Raw genomic sequence first — 17,447 nt, forward strand, 5'->3', positions numbered from 1 at the left:
ACTTTAAAATAACTTTCAGTGGTAACATCAACATACACTTGCTCAAAAGTTTGGAATAAAGCAGTTGTGCTGTTTTATATTTTTGTGGAACTATGATACATTTATACAGCATTTATTAGAAATAGAAATCTTTCGTAACTTTATTAATGTATCACTTTTGATCAATTCAATGTGTCTCTAAACAACAATTTCAAATAGAACATTTCAAATTGTAATATTTCACATGACTATTTTTACTGTATTTTTTATCAAATAAATACAGCTTTGGTGAGCATAAGAGACTTCTTTCAAAAACATTTTTAAAAATCTTTAATTATTCCAAACTTCTGTCCAGCAGTGTACAAAGTTATCACATAAATTGTATAAATTATCATATTCTATATTTCACTACTGATCTGGTTGGACAAACCTCAAGCTTTTATAAAGTGCTACAAAATCAAATTTCCTAAAATGTATAAAGCTGCTGATAAAATCTGAGGGAAATGCACAGATTACCTTGCATTCTCATCTTCAAACACAGATTTGAGATGACCGATAAAATCCCTGATTAAAGTCGTTGCAAGTAACTTCCGTTGGCTGACTAGTTTCATGGTTTTCTAAACTAAATGCAAATGTCAGCAGCTAAATGTTATTATCTGATTGGCAATGTAAAGATCACATTTTGTTCAGCTTCATCCACAAAACAGGTGTTTTAATAGAGCACCAATGAGAATACACAAATCTGTGTAAAAATATGGATGCAGGGTTTATTGATTAAATCATTTGAACCCTTTTGCAATCACTTTTTTACATTTATTCATAGTAAAAAATCCACAGGGGTCCAACACGGAGGACACGGCAGGGGTGGCGGATGGAGCGAGGGTGGGATGGTTGTGTCCTCTTTAGCGTCACATTCTATCATCATCTCATGCTCAAAGTTCCTCTTTGACCCATTTATAGGTCTCAATCATGTGCTGGTGTCAGACATGGACGTCTCCAGCATCATATCACTCTCGTGCATGTCACATTCTAAGAGGAAGCGCTGGAAAGCATCAGTTTGTTTGTCAGCGTTGAAAGACTGTGTTTCCAGGCACACGTTCACCTCTTCTACGGGTTGTGCTCTGCTCTCATTACCTTCGGCAGAAGTGTTGAGCATCTTCATCAGTGCAGGCGTGCTGAGGGTCTTTCTCACTTTGTCTTTAATATCAGTTCCTGAAAACAAGACAACTTAATAGTTGCAAAGAGACGTTGAATCTGTAATTTACGAATTAGATGATGCAAACAAAGCATATGGATGGTTGTCTTACCAATGTAGGCATCGGAGTCGCTGATATACATCTCAATGCAGTGACCCAGCATGGTTACGGAAAATGTGTCATCTCGTTTAAGACCAAGTGCCTAATGAAGAAGTTTAAATGTTTGAAGTGAATCATAATTGATAAAAAAAAAAAAAACAGACAAACAAATTGTAATGGTTATATATTCTCACAGTGTGAAAGTAGTCGATGGCACTCTCAAAATCTCCCATGAGGCTGTGCACATAACCGATGGCTGAGTAAGTGGAGGCATTCTGTGGGATGAGGACCAAAGCTTGCCTGTGGTATTCGAGAGCCTGTTCATATTTCCTACACAGACAAGATGAAAGCAATCACCTGATTTTTGTCTATTGCAACAGATTAACGTCTAGACAAGCTTGCTATAGAGGCAGCGGAAAATCCTAATCAAATGTTGACTTGTGAGTATAAACACTGCACACTATTATTGATTTTTGTATTTAGTGTGGGTCTAGTTTGCCACTTTTACATATGCTCAGGTTTCAGTTTTGTGCAGGTAAAATGCGTGTGGTTTTTCAGATGTTACTATAAATGATTAAATACTTGGAAGAAAAACAAAACCAAACCTAATTTAGCAGATTTAGTAGTAGTAGTAGATTTAGAATTCTGAATATTCTATCAATAAAACTGGGAAATGGAAATTCCCAAACTTTAATGAAAAAACTCCCTCTCTCTTTATCTATATACAGTGCCCTCCAAAAGTATTGGAACAGTAAAGACAAAATTGCTCTGTTGGCTGTGGATTCAAGACATTTACAAATATGAATAAAAGATGAATATGAGAAAACTACAGAATGTCACATTTTATTATTGGGTGATTCAACACTTAGATGTTTTACCAGCTAAGAAGTTCAGCACTTTTAGAGTTTCATCCCTCTATCTGATGTGAGCATAAGATAGGGGGACAGTTGCCTCACAGGTCTTTCTAAGTGATCAGCTGTGTCCTGATGCATTAATTCTTCAGATATTAAAAGCAGGGAATATGTCGTATCAGTTATATCCATTACTTCTGCATTCTGAATCTTGCATTCGATGATGACACACACAAACCAGGATGAAGACGAGGGAGCTGACTGAGAGAATAGCAAGCAATTTGGATGCTAAAAGAAATGAGGAAGTTAGTTAGAGCTCTAGCAAAAACAAAGGGCATGGAGAAATCAAGAGTTTGGAAACCACCAGTGACACCAGCAACCAACAACGACCTGATCGGCTGAGAAAACAACAGTAGTTGATGACAGACAAATCATAAAAGCTGTGAAAATGAATCCTAAAAGACGTGTCTGTAAAATCACCAACAACTTCCAGAAAGCTGGGGTGATGCTCTGACAATCTACTGTCCTCAGGAGACTTTGACACAGAATTACAGACGCTACACAGCAAGATGCAAACCTCTGACCAGCACCAAAAATAGAAAGGCAAGCTTAGAGTTTGCAAAAAAGCACAAAGGTGAGCCAGAAGAGTTTTGGAACTGTGTTTATGGACCGATGAGACAAAGATGAACCTTTATCTAAGTGATAGGAAAGCAAAAATGTGGAGAAAAAAAGGGAACTGCAATGATCCCAAGAATACAGTCGCATCTGTAAAGCATGGTGGACGTGGTGTCATGGCATGGGCATGCATGGCTGCCTCTGGAACAGGCCCTCTCAACTTTACTGATGACTTAATGTATGATAACAGTAGCAGAATGAATTTGGAAGGGTACAAAACCATCTTGCCTACCAATATTCAAGAAAATGCCACCAGATTCATTGGGAAGTGCTTCATATTGCACCAGGACAATAACCCAAAACACCCTGCCAGTTCAGTCAAGGAATTTATAAGGGCAAAGAAATGGAAAGTCATAGATTGCCCAAGTCAATCTCCAGATTTAAATCTGATCGAACATGAATTTCACAAGCTGGAGAGGAGAGTAAAGGCAGAAAGTCCCCAAAACAAGCAACAATTGGAATTGGCTGCATTAAAGGCTGGGAAAAGCATTTCAAAGGATGAGACCAAGAGTCTGGTGATGTCTATGGGTCACAGACTCACTGCTGTGATTGTGCGCAAGGGATCTGCAACTAAATAATAGCTTTTAATCTTTTATATCTGCCTTATGTTCAACTGTCCCAATACTTATGCTCACATCAATGAGTGGGATGAACTCTAAAAGTGCTGTTTTTTTTATTTGGTAAAACATATGTGTTGAAACGGCTAATAATAAAATGTGACATTCTGTAGTTTTGTCTCATATTCATCTTTTAATCATATTTGCAAATGTCTTGACTCCACAGCCAACAGAGCAATTTAGTCTTTACTGTTCCAATACTTATGGAGGGCACTGTGTATATATATATTAGGGGTGTGCAGCGGAGCCATTATTTGTATCTGTATCTGTGACAATCTCAAAATTATTTGTATCTGTATCTGTATTCGGATGGATCCGGAAGTGGGCGTGGCTTAAACTGGAAGTCCGTCAAATTACGTGAAAATACCATTTTAAATGCAAATCTGTTCGATTCGTAGTTTTCATTTAACAAATATGCCTTGTATAACTAAAGAAATTATTATTTTGATTATAATTACAACTTTGCAAATATTTTCAGTTTAAATCAAATTTTCAGAAAATGTTGATCAAAAAAGAAAAATAACTTTATTCTCCTTGTTTTCCAGTGAAACTGTGTACAAATTTGTCAAGAGACAAGCATCCACAATCTTAAATAAGAGCACTAGTAGAAAAAAAATAAATGGAAAGAAAGTGTTCAGTACTCATAGCAGAATGACAATAAAGCTCGCTTGAACTTGAAGTAACTTGGAGATCATGTATTGCTGGAGTCTGTGATCATTTACGAGTATTTTATCAACAGAGCACAACAAATCATTTGGACCCTCCAAAAGCCTTGATGAAACCTCGCTTTTCTTCGTCTTGTATAATTAAATGTAATGCCATTCACAAAAAAAGGCTAATGTAATGCGTTTTTACAGTTGGATTTCGAAAAGGTTTGAAGTTAGGACCGTTTTTAGGATATTTTTGCGAGTTAGTTGATATAACTCCAGACAAAGCTCTGATTTCTGAGAGACGCGCATAGACCCCAACACGGCTATTGATTTGCGCTCATTTTATTCATATAGGCTAGTTTACACATTCACTTTATACATCCAGGCCCATAGCCAGCTATGAGGTCCAGACCTCCATAAATGTTTCATGTTCAAAAATAAAATTTGAAAACATATGAAAAATTATTTAAAATCATGTCGCTGAATAAATTCATGTGGCTGACTCGCAGCAGCTGAGTGAACGAGCTTGGCGCAAATGCCGCCTCCACTCCACTCCGCCATGTTGCCAGATCTAGTTATTAGCGTCGCTGGACTTGTTTTAATACTAAATGTAACAGAGTTAATAAAGTAATTAGGGCATTAATAAACTGGGAAGTTGAAGGTTGAGATTAGAGATTCTGTATCCTACATGTGATTGTGTCTGCCGAATATTTTTTTCTGTTATTCGGATGAATTCGTTATTCATTTTGAAGCCATTATCCGTGCCTTTCCGAATAAGGTATTCGGCTTCGGGCACATCCCTAATATATATATATATTTATTTAGTCATTTAGCAGACACTTTTATCCAAAGCGACTTACAAATGAGGACATAAGAAGTAATCAAAACAAACAAAAGAGCAACAACGTGCAAGTGCTATTACAAGTCTTGGATAGCCTAACGCAGTACATATAATTATTATTATTATTATTATTATTTATTTATTTTTTAAATAAAAAGACATAGATAAAATAAAATTAGAATAGAGAGTGCTAGAGTTAGAGGGTCAAGTAAAGATGGAACAGATGAGTTTTTAGCTGTTTCTTGAAGATGGGTAAGGATTCGGCTGCTCTGATTGAGTTGGGCAGGTCATTCCACCAGATGGGAACAGTTAATGAAAAAGTCAGTGAAAGTGTTTTTGAGCGTCTTTGGGATGGCACAATAATACGTCGTTCACTTGAAGAACGCAAGCTTCTAGAGGGCACATAAGTCTGAAGTAATGAATTTAGGTAAAGGGGTGCAGAGCCAGTGGTGGTTCTGTAGGCAAACATTAATGCCTTGAATTTAATGCAAGCAGCTATTGGTAGCCAATGCAAATTGATGAACCGAGGCGTGAGGTGCGTTCTTTTCGGCTCATTAAAGATTAATCTTGCAGCGGAATTTTGGATTAATTGTAGAGGTTTAATAGATTTGGCTGGAAGACCTGCCAAGAGAGCATTGCAATAGTCAAGTCTGGACAGAACAAGAGCCTGAACAAGGAGTTGTGTTGCATGTTCCGAGAGAAAGGGCCTAATCTTCTTAATATTGTATAATGCAAATCTGCAGGACCGGGCAGTTTTAGCAATGTGGTCTGAGAAATTCAGCTTATCATCAATCACAACTCCAAGGTTTCTGGCTGTTTTTTGTTATGGTAGATGAGCCTAACTGGAAGGTGAGATTGTGATTAAGCGATGGGTTAGCTGAAACTACAAGCAGTTCTGTCTTAGCTAGGTTGAGTTGAAGGTGATGGTCCATCATCCAGCAAGAAATGTCTGTTAGACACGCTGAGATGCGAGCAGCTATCGTCGGATTATCAGGATGGAATGAGAGGTAGACTTGAGTGTCATCAGCATAGCAGTGATATGAAAAGCCATGTTTCTGAATGACAGAACCTAATGATCCCATGTAGACAGAAAAGAGAAGTGGTCCAAGAACTGAGCCCTGAGGCACCCCAGTAGCTAGATGTTGCGACTTGGATACCTTGATACTTGATACCAAGATACTTTGAAGGACCTATCAGAGAGGTAAGACTCAAACCACTGGAGTGTGGTTCCTGAAATGCCCTTTCTCAATAGGTTTGACAAGAGGATCTGATGGTTGACCGTATCAAAAGCAGCAGACAGATCCAGCAAGATAAGTAATGAAGATTTGGAAGCCGCTCTTGCAAGTCTTAGGGCGTCAACAGCAGAAAGCAAGGCAGTTTCGGTCGAATGTCCACTTCTGAAGCCAGATTGGTTACTGTATATACTTATATATATATATATATATACACACACACTCACTGGCCACTTTATTAGGTACACCTTGCTAGTACCGGGTTGGGCCCCCTTTTGAGCTTTGTGGCATGGTGCATTATCCTGCTGGAAGTAGCCATCAGAAGATGGGTACACTGTAGTCATAAAGGGATGGACATGCTCTGCAACAATACTCAGGTAGGCTGTGGCGTTTAAACGATGCGCAATTGGTACTAAGGGGCCCAAAGTGTGCCAATAAAAAAATCCCCCACACCATTGCACCACCACCACCAGCCTGAACCGTTGAGACAAGGAAGGATGGATCCATGCTTTCATGTTCTTTACACCAAATTCTGACCCTAACATCTGAATGTCATCTGAATGTCGCAGCAGAAATAGAGACTCATCAGACCAGGCAATGTTTTTCCAATCTTCTATTGTCCAATTTTGGTGAGCCTCTGACCTCTGACATCAAGGCATTTTCATCCACACAACTGCCACTCACTGGATATTTTGTCTTTTTCGGACCATTCTCAGTAAACCCTAGAGATGGTTGTGCGTGAAAATCCCAGTAGATCAGCAGTTTTTGAAATACTCAGACCAGCCCGTCTGGGACCAACAACCATTCCACATTCAAAGTCACTTAAATCCCCTTTCTTCCCCATTCTGATGCTCGGTTTGAACTTTTTTTCAACTCTGTTTTGAACGGGGACACTTAATTTCTAGTGATTATCGTCAATTTGATTTCGCAGATACTATTTAAACTAAACTGATCTAGACAATGACATCTCTGAATTCAATAATGAAATGCCTTAAATGAAAATTTAGTGTTTAATCTTATTTTTATACATTACTGACACTCTATCCTCCAATTTGATACTGTTAAGTGCTTTGACACAATATGTATTGTTAAAAGCACTATATAAATAAAGGTGACTTGACTTCAGCAAGTCGTCTTCACCACATCTAGATGCCTAAATGCATTGAGTTGCTGCCATGTGATTGGCTGATTAGCAATTTGTGTTACCAAGCAATTGAACAGGTGTACCTAATAAAGTGGCTGGTGAGTGTGTGTGTGTGTGTGTGTGTATATATATGTATATGTATATATATATATATATATATATATATATATATATACACACTCACCTAAAGGATTATTAGGAACACCTGTTCAATTTCTCATTAATGCAATTATCTAATCAACCAATCACATGGCAGTTGCTTCAATGCATTTAGGGGTGTGGTCCTGGTCAAGACAATCTCCTGAACTCCAAACTGAATGTCAGAATGGGAAAGAAAGGTGATTTAAGCAATTTTGAGCGTAGCATGGTTGTTGGTGCCAGACGGGCCGGTCTGAGTATTTCACAATCTGCTCAGTTACTGGGATTTTCACGCACAACCATTTCTAGGGTTTACAAAGAATGGTGTGAAAAGGGAAAAACATCCAGTATGCGGCAGTCCTGTGGGCGAAAATGCCTTGTTGATGCTAGAGGTCAGAGGAGAATGGGCCGACTGATTCAAGCTGATAGAAGAGCAACTTTGACTGAAATAACCACTCGTTACAACCGAGGTATGCAGCAAAGCATTTGTGAAGCCACAACACGCACAACCTTGAGGCGGATGGGCTACAACAGCAGAAGACCCCACCGGGTACCACTCATCTCCACTACAAATAGGAAAAAGAGGCTACAATTTGCACGAGCTCACCAAAATTGGACGGTTGAAGACTGGAAAAATGTTGCCTGGTCTGATGAGTCTCGATTTCTGTTGAGACATTCAGATGGTAGAGTCAGAATTTGGCGTAAACAGAATGAGAACATGGATCCATCAAGCCTCGTTACCACTGTGCAGGCTGGTGGTGGTGGTGTAATGGTGTGGGGGATGTTTTCTTGGCACACCTTAGGCCCCTTAGTGCCAATTGGGCATCATTTAAATGCCACGGCCTACCTGAGCATTGTTTCTGACCATGTCCATCCCTTTATGACCACCATGTACCCATCCTCTGATGGCTACTTCCAGCAGGATAATGCACCATGTCACAAAGCTCGAATCATTTCAAATTAGTTTCTTGAACATGACAATGAGTTCACTGTACTAAAATGGCCCCCACAGTCACCAGATCTCAACCCAATAGAGCATCTTTGGGATGTGGTGGAACGGGAGCTTCGTGCCCTGGATGTGCATCCCACAAATCTCCATCAACTGCAAGATGCTATCCTATCAATATGGGCCAACATTTCTAAAGAATGCTTTCAGCACCTTGTTGAATCAATGCCACGTAGAATTAAGGCAGTTCTGAAGGCGAAAGGGGGTCAAACACAGTATTAGTATGGTGTTCCTAATAATCCTTTAGGTGAGTGTATATATATATATATATATATATATATATATATATATATATATATATATATATATATATATATATATATATATATATATTACATTACAATTCTTATTTTTATAAAATATTTTCAAAACATTTGTACAATTAAGGCTAAAAAATTATCCACAAAACAAATACAGACTGCATGTGGACAAATTTATATTGATAAAGTCCAAAAAAACAAATAAAGACAAAATAAATATTTAAAGAGCCATTTATAATTGTAGAATCATGAGCAGAATAATCTTCAAGTGTGAATTGCGAGCCCTTTGATATCCAGTGGGTGGACATGCATAATTCATGAAACACTAGAGTGACAGAACAAAACAAACACTCAAAGTGGAGAAAACAAGACAAACAACAGAGAAAGGATGCCATGTGACCATGCCCAGCTCATGCTCTTCATTAAAATACCACTCCTGATCATTTTAGAAGCAGACACTTTTTAGTCACAATTCCAGCTTAGTGCGTCACTATGGCCCAGATCCCATCTATTTTAAATAAGATATAATGAGGTACTTCATCTGCAATATTTGCCAATATGTATAGTGTAGTGCAGTGGTTTTCAATCCTGGTCCTTGGGACCCACTGCTCTGCACATTTTGTATGTCTCCCTTATTTAACACACCTTATTCAGATCATCAGCTCGTTAGGAGAGAGATCCACTTAACTTCATGTGTCAGATAAAGCTGGGTACACACCATAAGATAATAGGGCTGATTTTGGGCCAATTTCTCCCCTTCCGACAATCCTAGGTAATGTCCTGATTATCTTGGTGGATCTAAAGATCATCTTATCAGATTTTCCTGTGGTGTGAGGTGTGTTAAGAGTGACCGAATCTGCTTGGAAGAACGGAGGCGGCGCCCCGATCGCGAATCGTAAATATATTCATCAATCCTGATGTGTAGGGGAACCCCAAGGACAAACACGCATATGATGTTGAGATTATCACGTGAAACGAAACAATATCCAATAAGAAAGCAAGCTGACTGACGACGGAAGCATAACAAACGCAGTCATGGCGCAGCACAAAAGAAAAAAACACTATCATCGCAATTTCTTCCTGCCATTACCAAAGACTGGGACTTTGCCATTGCTTTAAAGCCTTAAAACTATTCTTTGAATAATTTGTAATTATTTATACATTAATTTATTAATTTATTATTTATTGTTGTATTTGATGTCATTTATATGTTATTGCACTTGTATGTTCTTTGTTCTAAAATTGCAATAAAAAAAAAAAAAATCTTGTTTATTCTCAAGTCTCCTGAGATTTTGCGAGATTTCCCATGTTCACAGTCGGGAAACTGTGTGGTGTGTTGTCTTTGTCACATCGTGGCACACCACACACTATAGGAGAAAAACAGTTAAATCTAGGATTTTTTTGTCCTCATATTTGTGGTCTCTCACATTTTGAAGATCTTATAAGATTTTAGTGTGTACCCAGCATAAGGGAGACATACAAAATGTGCAAAGCAGTGGGTCCCCAGGACCAGGATTGAAAACCACTGGTGTAGTGTATGTACACTATCACTCAAAAGTTTGGGGTTTGTTAGGTTTTGTGTAATGTTTTTGAAGTCTCTTACACTCAACAAGCCTGCAATAATTTGATTAAAAAAATACAATAAAAAGTTGATATTGTGGCATATTATTTTGATTTTAAATCATATTTATCATTTAAAAATATATATTTTAAAATATAACATTCCTGTGATGGCAAATTTGAAATTTCAGCAGCCATCACTCCAGTCTTCACTGTCACATGATCCTTCAGTTTTCATTGTCTTTCGACAGCGCTGAGCACGTAGACTCCAGGGATTCTTAAGGGATTCTTCCACATCCTTCAGTTTCTGCTCTTGCTCTAACAATGAAGTTTTTATAGAAGTTCTCTGATATCTCCCTGGCCCGAGACGGCGCCATCCACATTCTGCATATCACCAGCATCTTCAATAATATCAGCAGGTTTTTTAGTATTCTTTCTCAGCTTGTTGTTTAATAAGGTTCGCAAACAGTATTCCCAAACTACGTCACCCAATAAGTGCAAAATAAGCTGTTAAATAATAAGAAAACTTTACGACTTCTCACGCCGCCATATTTTTCACGCCCCCCGTCACATGATCCTTCAGAAATCATTCTTATATGCTGATTTATATGCTCAAGAAACATTTCTTCTTATCAGTGTTGAAATATTTTTGTGGAAACTGATATTCTTTTCAGGATTCTTTTATGAATATAAGGTTAAAAAGAACAGCATTTATTTGAAACGATTATAAAAATGTCTTTACTATTACTGCTCAAATTTTTGCACCCTTGATCAACTGAATGCAGCTCGTTAAAATAATTTATTTCTGTCAACCCCAAACATTTGAATAGTAGTGTAGGTTATGAAAAACGAAAGTAAATGTACTAAAAACTAAAATGTACTGTAAAATCAGGATTCTTAGGATCAGGAAAAATAAGGACACTTACTTCAATTTTCGACAGACATGGCCCAAATTGTTTAAGAGCGGCTCCCATTTGTCTACTGTCACCTGAAAAGAAACGATTCATTAAACGAACAGAACATTTTACAAGGGTATGATTCCTACCATGTACCAAAAGTGAGAAATATGTGACCCTGGACCACAAAACCAGTCATAAGTAGCACGGGTATATTTATAGCAATAGCCAACAATACATTTTATAGGACAAAATTATAGATTTTTTTTTTCTGCCTAAAATCATTAGGACATTAAGTAAAGATTATGTTCCATGAAGATATTTTGTAAATTTCCTACTGTAAATATATAAAAATGCAATTTTTGATCAGTAATATGCATTGCTAAGAACTTCATTTGAACAACTTTAAGGTGATTTTCTCAATCGTTTGATTTTTTTGCACCCTCAGATTCCAGATTTTTAAATCGCTGTATCTCAGTCAAATATTGTCCTATCCTAACAAACAATGAAAAGTTCATTTATTTAGCATTCAGATGATGTATAAATCTCAATTTAAAAAATTTAAATTACCCTTATGACTGGTTTTTGTGGTCCATGGTCACATACGGCCATTAAAGTTAATATGCTACAGAGAACACACATATTTTTTTATGTTGACACAAATGAAAAAGTTACAATCAATACAAGAATCTGATTTTCTTTGTTTCACAGGTATTTTCATTGTTTCCTCAGTTGAACGATGCACCCAGGAACATAAAAATGGATCATGACGTCTACTCTGACCAACGTCTGTTCTGACCAAAACAAGCAGAAAAACACCTTGATGATAGAAGCAACAGGATGGTTACCTCATTTCCAATGGCCTTGATCTTATCCATAGCATCTAAAAACAACTTCTCGGCTGTTTTATAACTGCAACAAAGCAAAGCGTTTATCAGCAAGCTTGTACAAAACCACTAACAACTGATGAATATAGTATTAATGCTTTTGTAATCACTTACTCTCCATTTTGGAAGGCAACCACAGCTACCTCGTGTATGACAAAGGGGTCCTCAGGCGCAATGCTGAGGGCCTGGCTAAAGAAACGTTCTGCCAGCTTGGGGTTGTTAGTGAGTCCATATTCCAAACCGATGTACAGCATGGGCAAGTGACATCTGCTCAAACAGGAAGTCAGAAAGTTTTAATTTTTTTAGCCTAAACTAGAAATATGTTTGTCCTAATACTTTAACTGTCATAAGCACTGCAGGTCTACAAACCCTTTCATGAGCTGGGCAGCAGTGAAGTACGCAGCCATGGCCTGATCGTGTTCGCTCTCCACAGCAAACGAGTGACCGTATGCTATCCATGCCGGTCCGTATGTGCGCTCCAGTGTGGTGGCTTTACTGTAGAAGGGGAATTTGATGTTAACCACAAGTTTTCTCAGCTACAAATCTACTGCTATTATTACGAAACCTTTTGCCAGATTTACCACAGAAACATGTTTCATGAAAACAACCTCTATGGGAAATTGAGTTCTGCAGAGTCAGCACTAAAACGTTTTTAAAATAGGGCAAAAGGTTACAATACTTTTTCACTTATTTTGCATTTCTTTTGAAGATATGAGTGACTTCTTTAGTAAGAAGTATATGTTAGACAACATTATGAGACAATTTCAGTAAAACAATTGAATGTTATTGAAATAAGTCTGTTATGCTTATCAGGGCTGCATTTATTTGAATAGAAATTCAGTAACTGTAAAACTAAATATTAATTATATATTAGTTGATTCATATAAAATATTAGTACAATTCAAATAACTGTTTTCTATTTTAATATATTTAAAAATGTAATTTATTGCAGAGCAAGCAAAGCTAAACTTTAAAGCAGCCATTACTTTTTACATTTCTTTTTTCTAGTGCTGTCAAACGATTAATCGCGATTAATCATCACATGCCAAATAAAAAATTTGTTTACATAATTTGTGTGTGTGTACTGTGTAAATTTATTATGTGTATATAAACGCAAGCATACAGCATATATTTTGCATGTATTTATGTGTATATATTTATATTCATATAAATTATATCATATATAAATATATTTAATATATAAACGTAACATTTTTCTTAAATATATACATGCATGTGTGTGTATTTATATATACATAAATATGCACAATACACAAACATATGTAAACAAATATTTTTATTTTGGATGCGATTAATCACGAATAATTGTTTGACAGCAATACTTTTTTCGAATCCTTCTTTCTTATTTGCTGATTTGGTGCTCAACAGTTGTATTATCAAATGTAGAAAACTTTTTCTGCTTAACATTTCAGAAAGTTTAAACAGCATTTCTTTGAATTGTTAATTTTTTGTAACAATCTAAAAGTCTTTACTGTCACTTCTGGCCAATTAAAAAAAAAAGAAAAGTACTGACCACAAACTTTTGATTGGAATTGTAAGTTTACAAAATTAAATATAGTTGTACCTCAGATACCGCCTTGCATGTTCGTTTTTATGTCCAACCATGAGGTAGTAACAACCAACAGCAAACCACGAAACCTTGAAAAGGTTCACAGAGGAAGAAATGATGAGAAAAGTAATCATATAAAAACCTAACTGGAACTTGAGTTATGAAAGAGAATCTAACTCACTGGATTGCTGGGATACAAATCCACCAGTTTATGAGACAGGTAAAACAACTCTAAAGAGACAACGGATGATAAATGTTATGATTCCACATTAAAAATGGACATTTAAATTAAAGCTTAAATCAATATTTAGTCTCATACCATTTGCTTTGCTCAGCTCAACAAGGGTTCCTATGTGCACTGGTAAACAGTTAGCATGAAATGGGTCTTTAACCATAACCCTAGATTAAAAAAATGTTTTTAAAAAATCATCAGAGGATTTCAAACTCTCCCTAAATGTCAAACCAAACATTAGAAACCAATGTCGGTTTTGCAGACTTACATTGACGTAAGAGTGTAGCACATTTTAAAGTCACAGTTGTAATAATGTCGCTCTGCAAGGGAGACGACAACATCCAAGTTGTCCTGGAGACCGTTGACTATTTCTGGGACGACCATCTCGCTAGGTTTGTTATACTGGAAAAGGAGAGCTGCTGATTAGCTCCTCAGTGAGCACTTCAAAACCATTGGCTGAATAAACAGGTACTTCAAATTCTCATAGTAATTTGTGCACGTTCCTTTTTTAAACTGAAGAATAAACACAACAAAATCAGGAAAAATAATAAACAGCATCTGATCCACATGATGAAGTGAATGTTCAATCAAACCTTTTTTTATATGTAAACATAGCAAACCATTTTTGGTACACAAACCTTTTACTTCCTTTGTCTTAATTTAACCTTACTAGAGAGAAAAATGCCTTCTAACCTTCTTTAACTTATTTTCAAAAAGGAAACGCAGCAATTCCACTTCCTCTTCTGTACATTGTTGACTTAAGGGCAGAGAATCCAAGAAATCTTTCTCTACAACAAAATAAAATTATGAATTTAAAGGCATTTACAAATTTTATCCAAAGTGACTTTCAAGTGAAGACTATTATGACACAAGCAAATGGCAATAGGTCAGAGAACAATACACTACAAAAACATATATATATATATATATATATATATATATATATATATATATATATATATATATATATATATATATATATATATATATATACACACACACACACACACACACACATACATATGTGACCCAGGACCACTAAACCAGTCATAAAGGTCAATTTCACGAAACTGAGATTTCATATTTCAAGCTGGATAAATAAGCTTTCCATTGATGTATGGTTTGTTAGGATGGGACAATATTTGGCCGAGATACAATTATTTGAATATCTGGAATCTGAGGGTGCAAAAAAAAAAAATTTGCCTTTAAAGTTGTCCAAATGAAGTTCTTAGCAGTGCATATTACTAATCAAAAATTACATTTTGATATATTTACAGTAGGAAATTTACAAAATATCTTCATGGAACGTGATCTTTACATAATGTCCTAATGATTTTTGGCATAGAAAAACATCAATTTTGACCCATAAAATTTATTTTTGGCTATTGCTACAAATATAGCCCAGCGACTTAAGACTGGTTTTGTGGTCCAGGGTCACATACATACATAAATATATATATATTTTTTGGTCCACTAATAATGTTAGTTAAGCTGTACAAAAACAGAGAATTTCAAAAACTGAATGAAAATGAACAGCATCTCTCACCCTCTTGGGCTGTCAGCATGTGATGGGACGTCAAAAGGTCAAAGGCTTCAAAGCAGTAGACGTCCAGTTTCAAGGCCTCTTTGTAGCTAGACGTGGCTAGGGGTCTGTTGTCCATGGCATCATAGATCTTCCCCCGCAGGAGACAGATGGAACTATTGATCTGAGTGAAAAGGCCACAGGGAGAAAAAGGATTCAAATACCAAGTTTATTATTATTTCTAAAGATCAACTGGACTCATTCATTCAGGTACAGTGTAAATATAAGAAATAAAACATAATAAGCACAATCAGTGAACAAGAAAATGTTCCAGAAATCAGAAAAAAAAAAAAATGTAGTTTTGATCCTGGAGAAGTCCAGAATAAATAAAAAATAAATAAAAGAGATAGGCTCACTGAGGCAGGAGACATTTCCCATTCCTTTACGGATTCTCTTGAGCCATTATCCTCCTTTACATTCCTCTCCAATAATTTTTTACTGGCTGCTTCCTCCATGTCCAGTATGTCTAGAGCTTGTTGATATTCTTTGGCAGCATACTGCAATTACAAAAAGATTTAATAATACAATCAATGATTATTTCCTTATTTAGGTTTTCATAAAAGTCAAAAAACAACACAAATGCCCCACACAATGCATGTTCATTTATTAAATATTTTTGATCTGATTACGTTTTCAGATACCAATATATTTATTTATTTAAATCCATTTTTACAACCCCCCCCCCCCCCCCCCCCAAAAGGCAAAAAATGTATATTGTATATAATGTATTTATTTGCAATATCACTATTTTAATTTATGTGATGCATAAAAGAAAACTTCCATGACATTAATATAAATACTCACGTGACATCTTGCAGCTAGATACTGACAGGCTCCATATAACTGAAAAACAAAAAAGAAATGAAGTTATAAATAACAAGCCTTGTATACTTCTTCATTAACAACTTTGAACATGAAGATGTTTATTTACTTTATTCTATTGCATTAATGCACATTCAACATTTCAGCATGACAATACAGTTTTGTAAATTAATTTATAGTTTTCGAAGGACTGCAACTCAGAGACCCAAGAAAATGTTACTATTGAAATAACTTCAATCAATCAATCGCTCTTACCTTGTCAAGTTTGCGAGATCTGAGCGCATGAGAGGCTCTGTGATACTGTGCTGTCAAATAAAGGCACTGTGCTAACCAATAAATGTCTTGAGGATCCTCTGTCAAGAGATTAAACAGTCTGGGATTAGTCCAGTATGCAATTAAGAGCAAAGGTAATTTAATTAACACACAATTATTTTTTTTAAATCTTGCACTACTGTTTGACAGAATCCATACAGTGTTCAGGAGGATGAAGATACTTACCATGTGATAAGGATGCTATTTTGTCAGCCCAGAACAGAGCACTTTGATATTGTTGCTATAAAACAGATCATGCAATAATTACAGAGAAAAACTTCATTTAATGTATACTGCCAATATGAAGATAAAACCTGATTTTATTTAGCAATCAAACGATGTAGAAGATCATTTAGCCACATTAGTGCAGTCCTCGTAGAGGTTATATTTCTGAGAATAAAATAGTCCAAAACAACATGATGTCATATCTATTAATCATCAATAATTATGTTACTTAATTATAAATTAAGAAGCTCTCAAACCTGTTAGCATGAAAGTCAGCTGGCTAGCTTCAAAAATACACCCAGGTGTTCCGAGCTTAATGTACTAACTCCACCTTTTTCATTTTCTATAATATTCTGATTATGTAGTATCATATAAACAGCTTTATAAAATCAGAAATTAACAAAATCTTGAGGTACAAATTAAAGCCACAGTCTTAATGCTAAATATCCTGCCTCTTCTTACCTGATCTATGTAGTGTCTCACTCTTTTACGAAGCCTGTCAAGATTCATAGTGATTGTACTGTTTGTCAAATACAAAAAAATTTCATTCTTGTCAAATGCAATAGATTGAAAATGAGTTTTGTAAGACTGCTCCTCTGTATGAAGATTGAAGCACCCGCGGTTAGCATAAAACGTGCGTTACATTGATAACACTCCGTACAGAAACACGGAT

General features: G+C 36.2%; 1 protein-coding gene across 3 annotated transcripts; it reads right to left on the bottom strand.

Moving 5' to 3' along the window:
• Positions 1-288: 288 nt before the first annotated feature.
• On the bottom strand, positions 289-17,441 carry LOC306877260 (cell division cycle protein 16 homolog). Of its 3 annotated transcripts, XM_079428910.1 has the most exons (19): positions 17,237-17,435; positions 16,736-16,790; positions 16,493-16,590; positions 16,220-16,258; positions 15,772-15,912; positions 15,380-15,539; positions 14,527-14,621; positions 14,102-14,235; positions 13,921-14,000; positions 13,783-13,832; positions 13,617-13,690; positions 12,401-12,526; positions 12,146-12,298; positions 11,993-12,056; positions 11,175-11,236; positions 1,469-1,604; positions 1,287-1,377; positions 1,114-1,191; positions 724-1,021 (listed from the first exon to the last, which is right to left on the bottom strand). In XM_079428910.1, the coding sequence occupies exons 1-19, from the start codon at positions 17,282-17,284 to the stop codon at positions 1,002-1,004; spliced, it is 1,704 nt and encodes a 567-aa protein (XP_079285036.1). In that variant the 5' UTR covers positions 17,285-17,435; the 3' UTR covers positions 724-1,001. The 3 variants fall into 3 exon arrangements, with proteins under 3 accessions (XP_079285035.1, XP_079285037.1, XP_079285036.1); XM_079428909.1 differs by having other exon boundaries at positions 289-1,191; positions 17,237-17,441; XM_079428911.1 differs by having other exon boundaries at positions 302-1,191; positions 16,736-16,939; positions 17,032-17,441.
• Between the last annotated feature and the right edge of the window lie 6 nt (positions 17,442-17,447).

Source organism: Barbus barbus (genome assembly GCF_936440315.1).
Source record: "Barbus barbus genome assembly, chromosome: 11".
Classification (NCBI taxonomy): domain Eukaryota; kingdom Metazoa; phylum Chordata; class Actinopteri; order Cypriniformes; family Cyprinidae; genus Barbus; species Barbus barbus.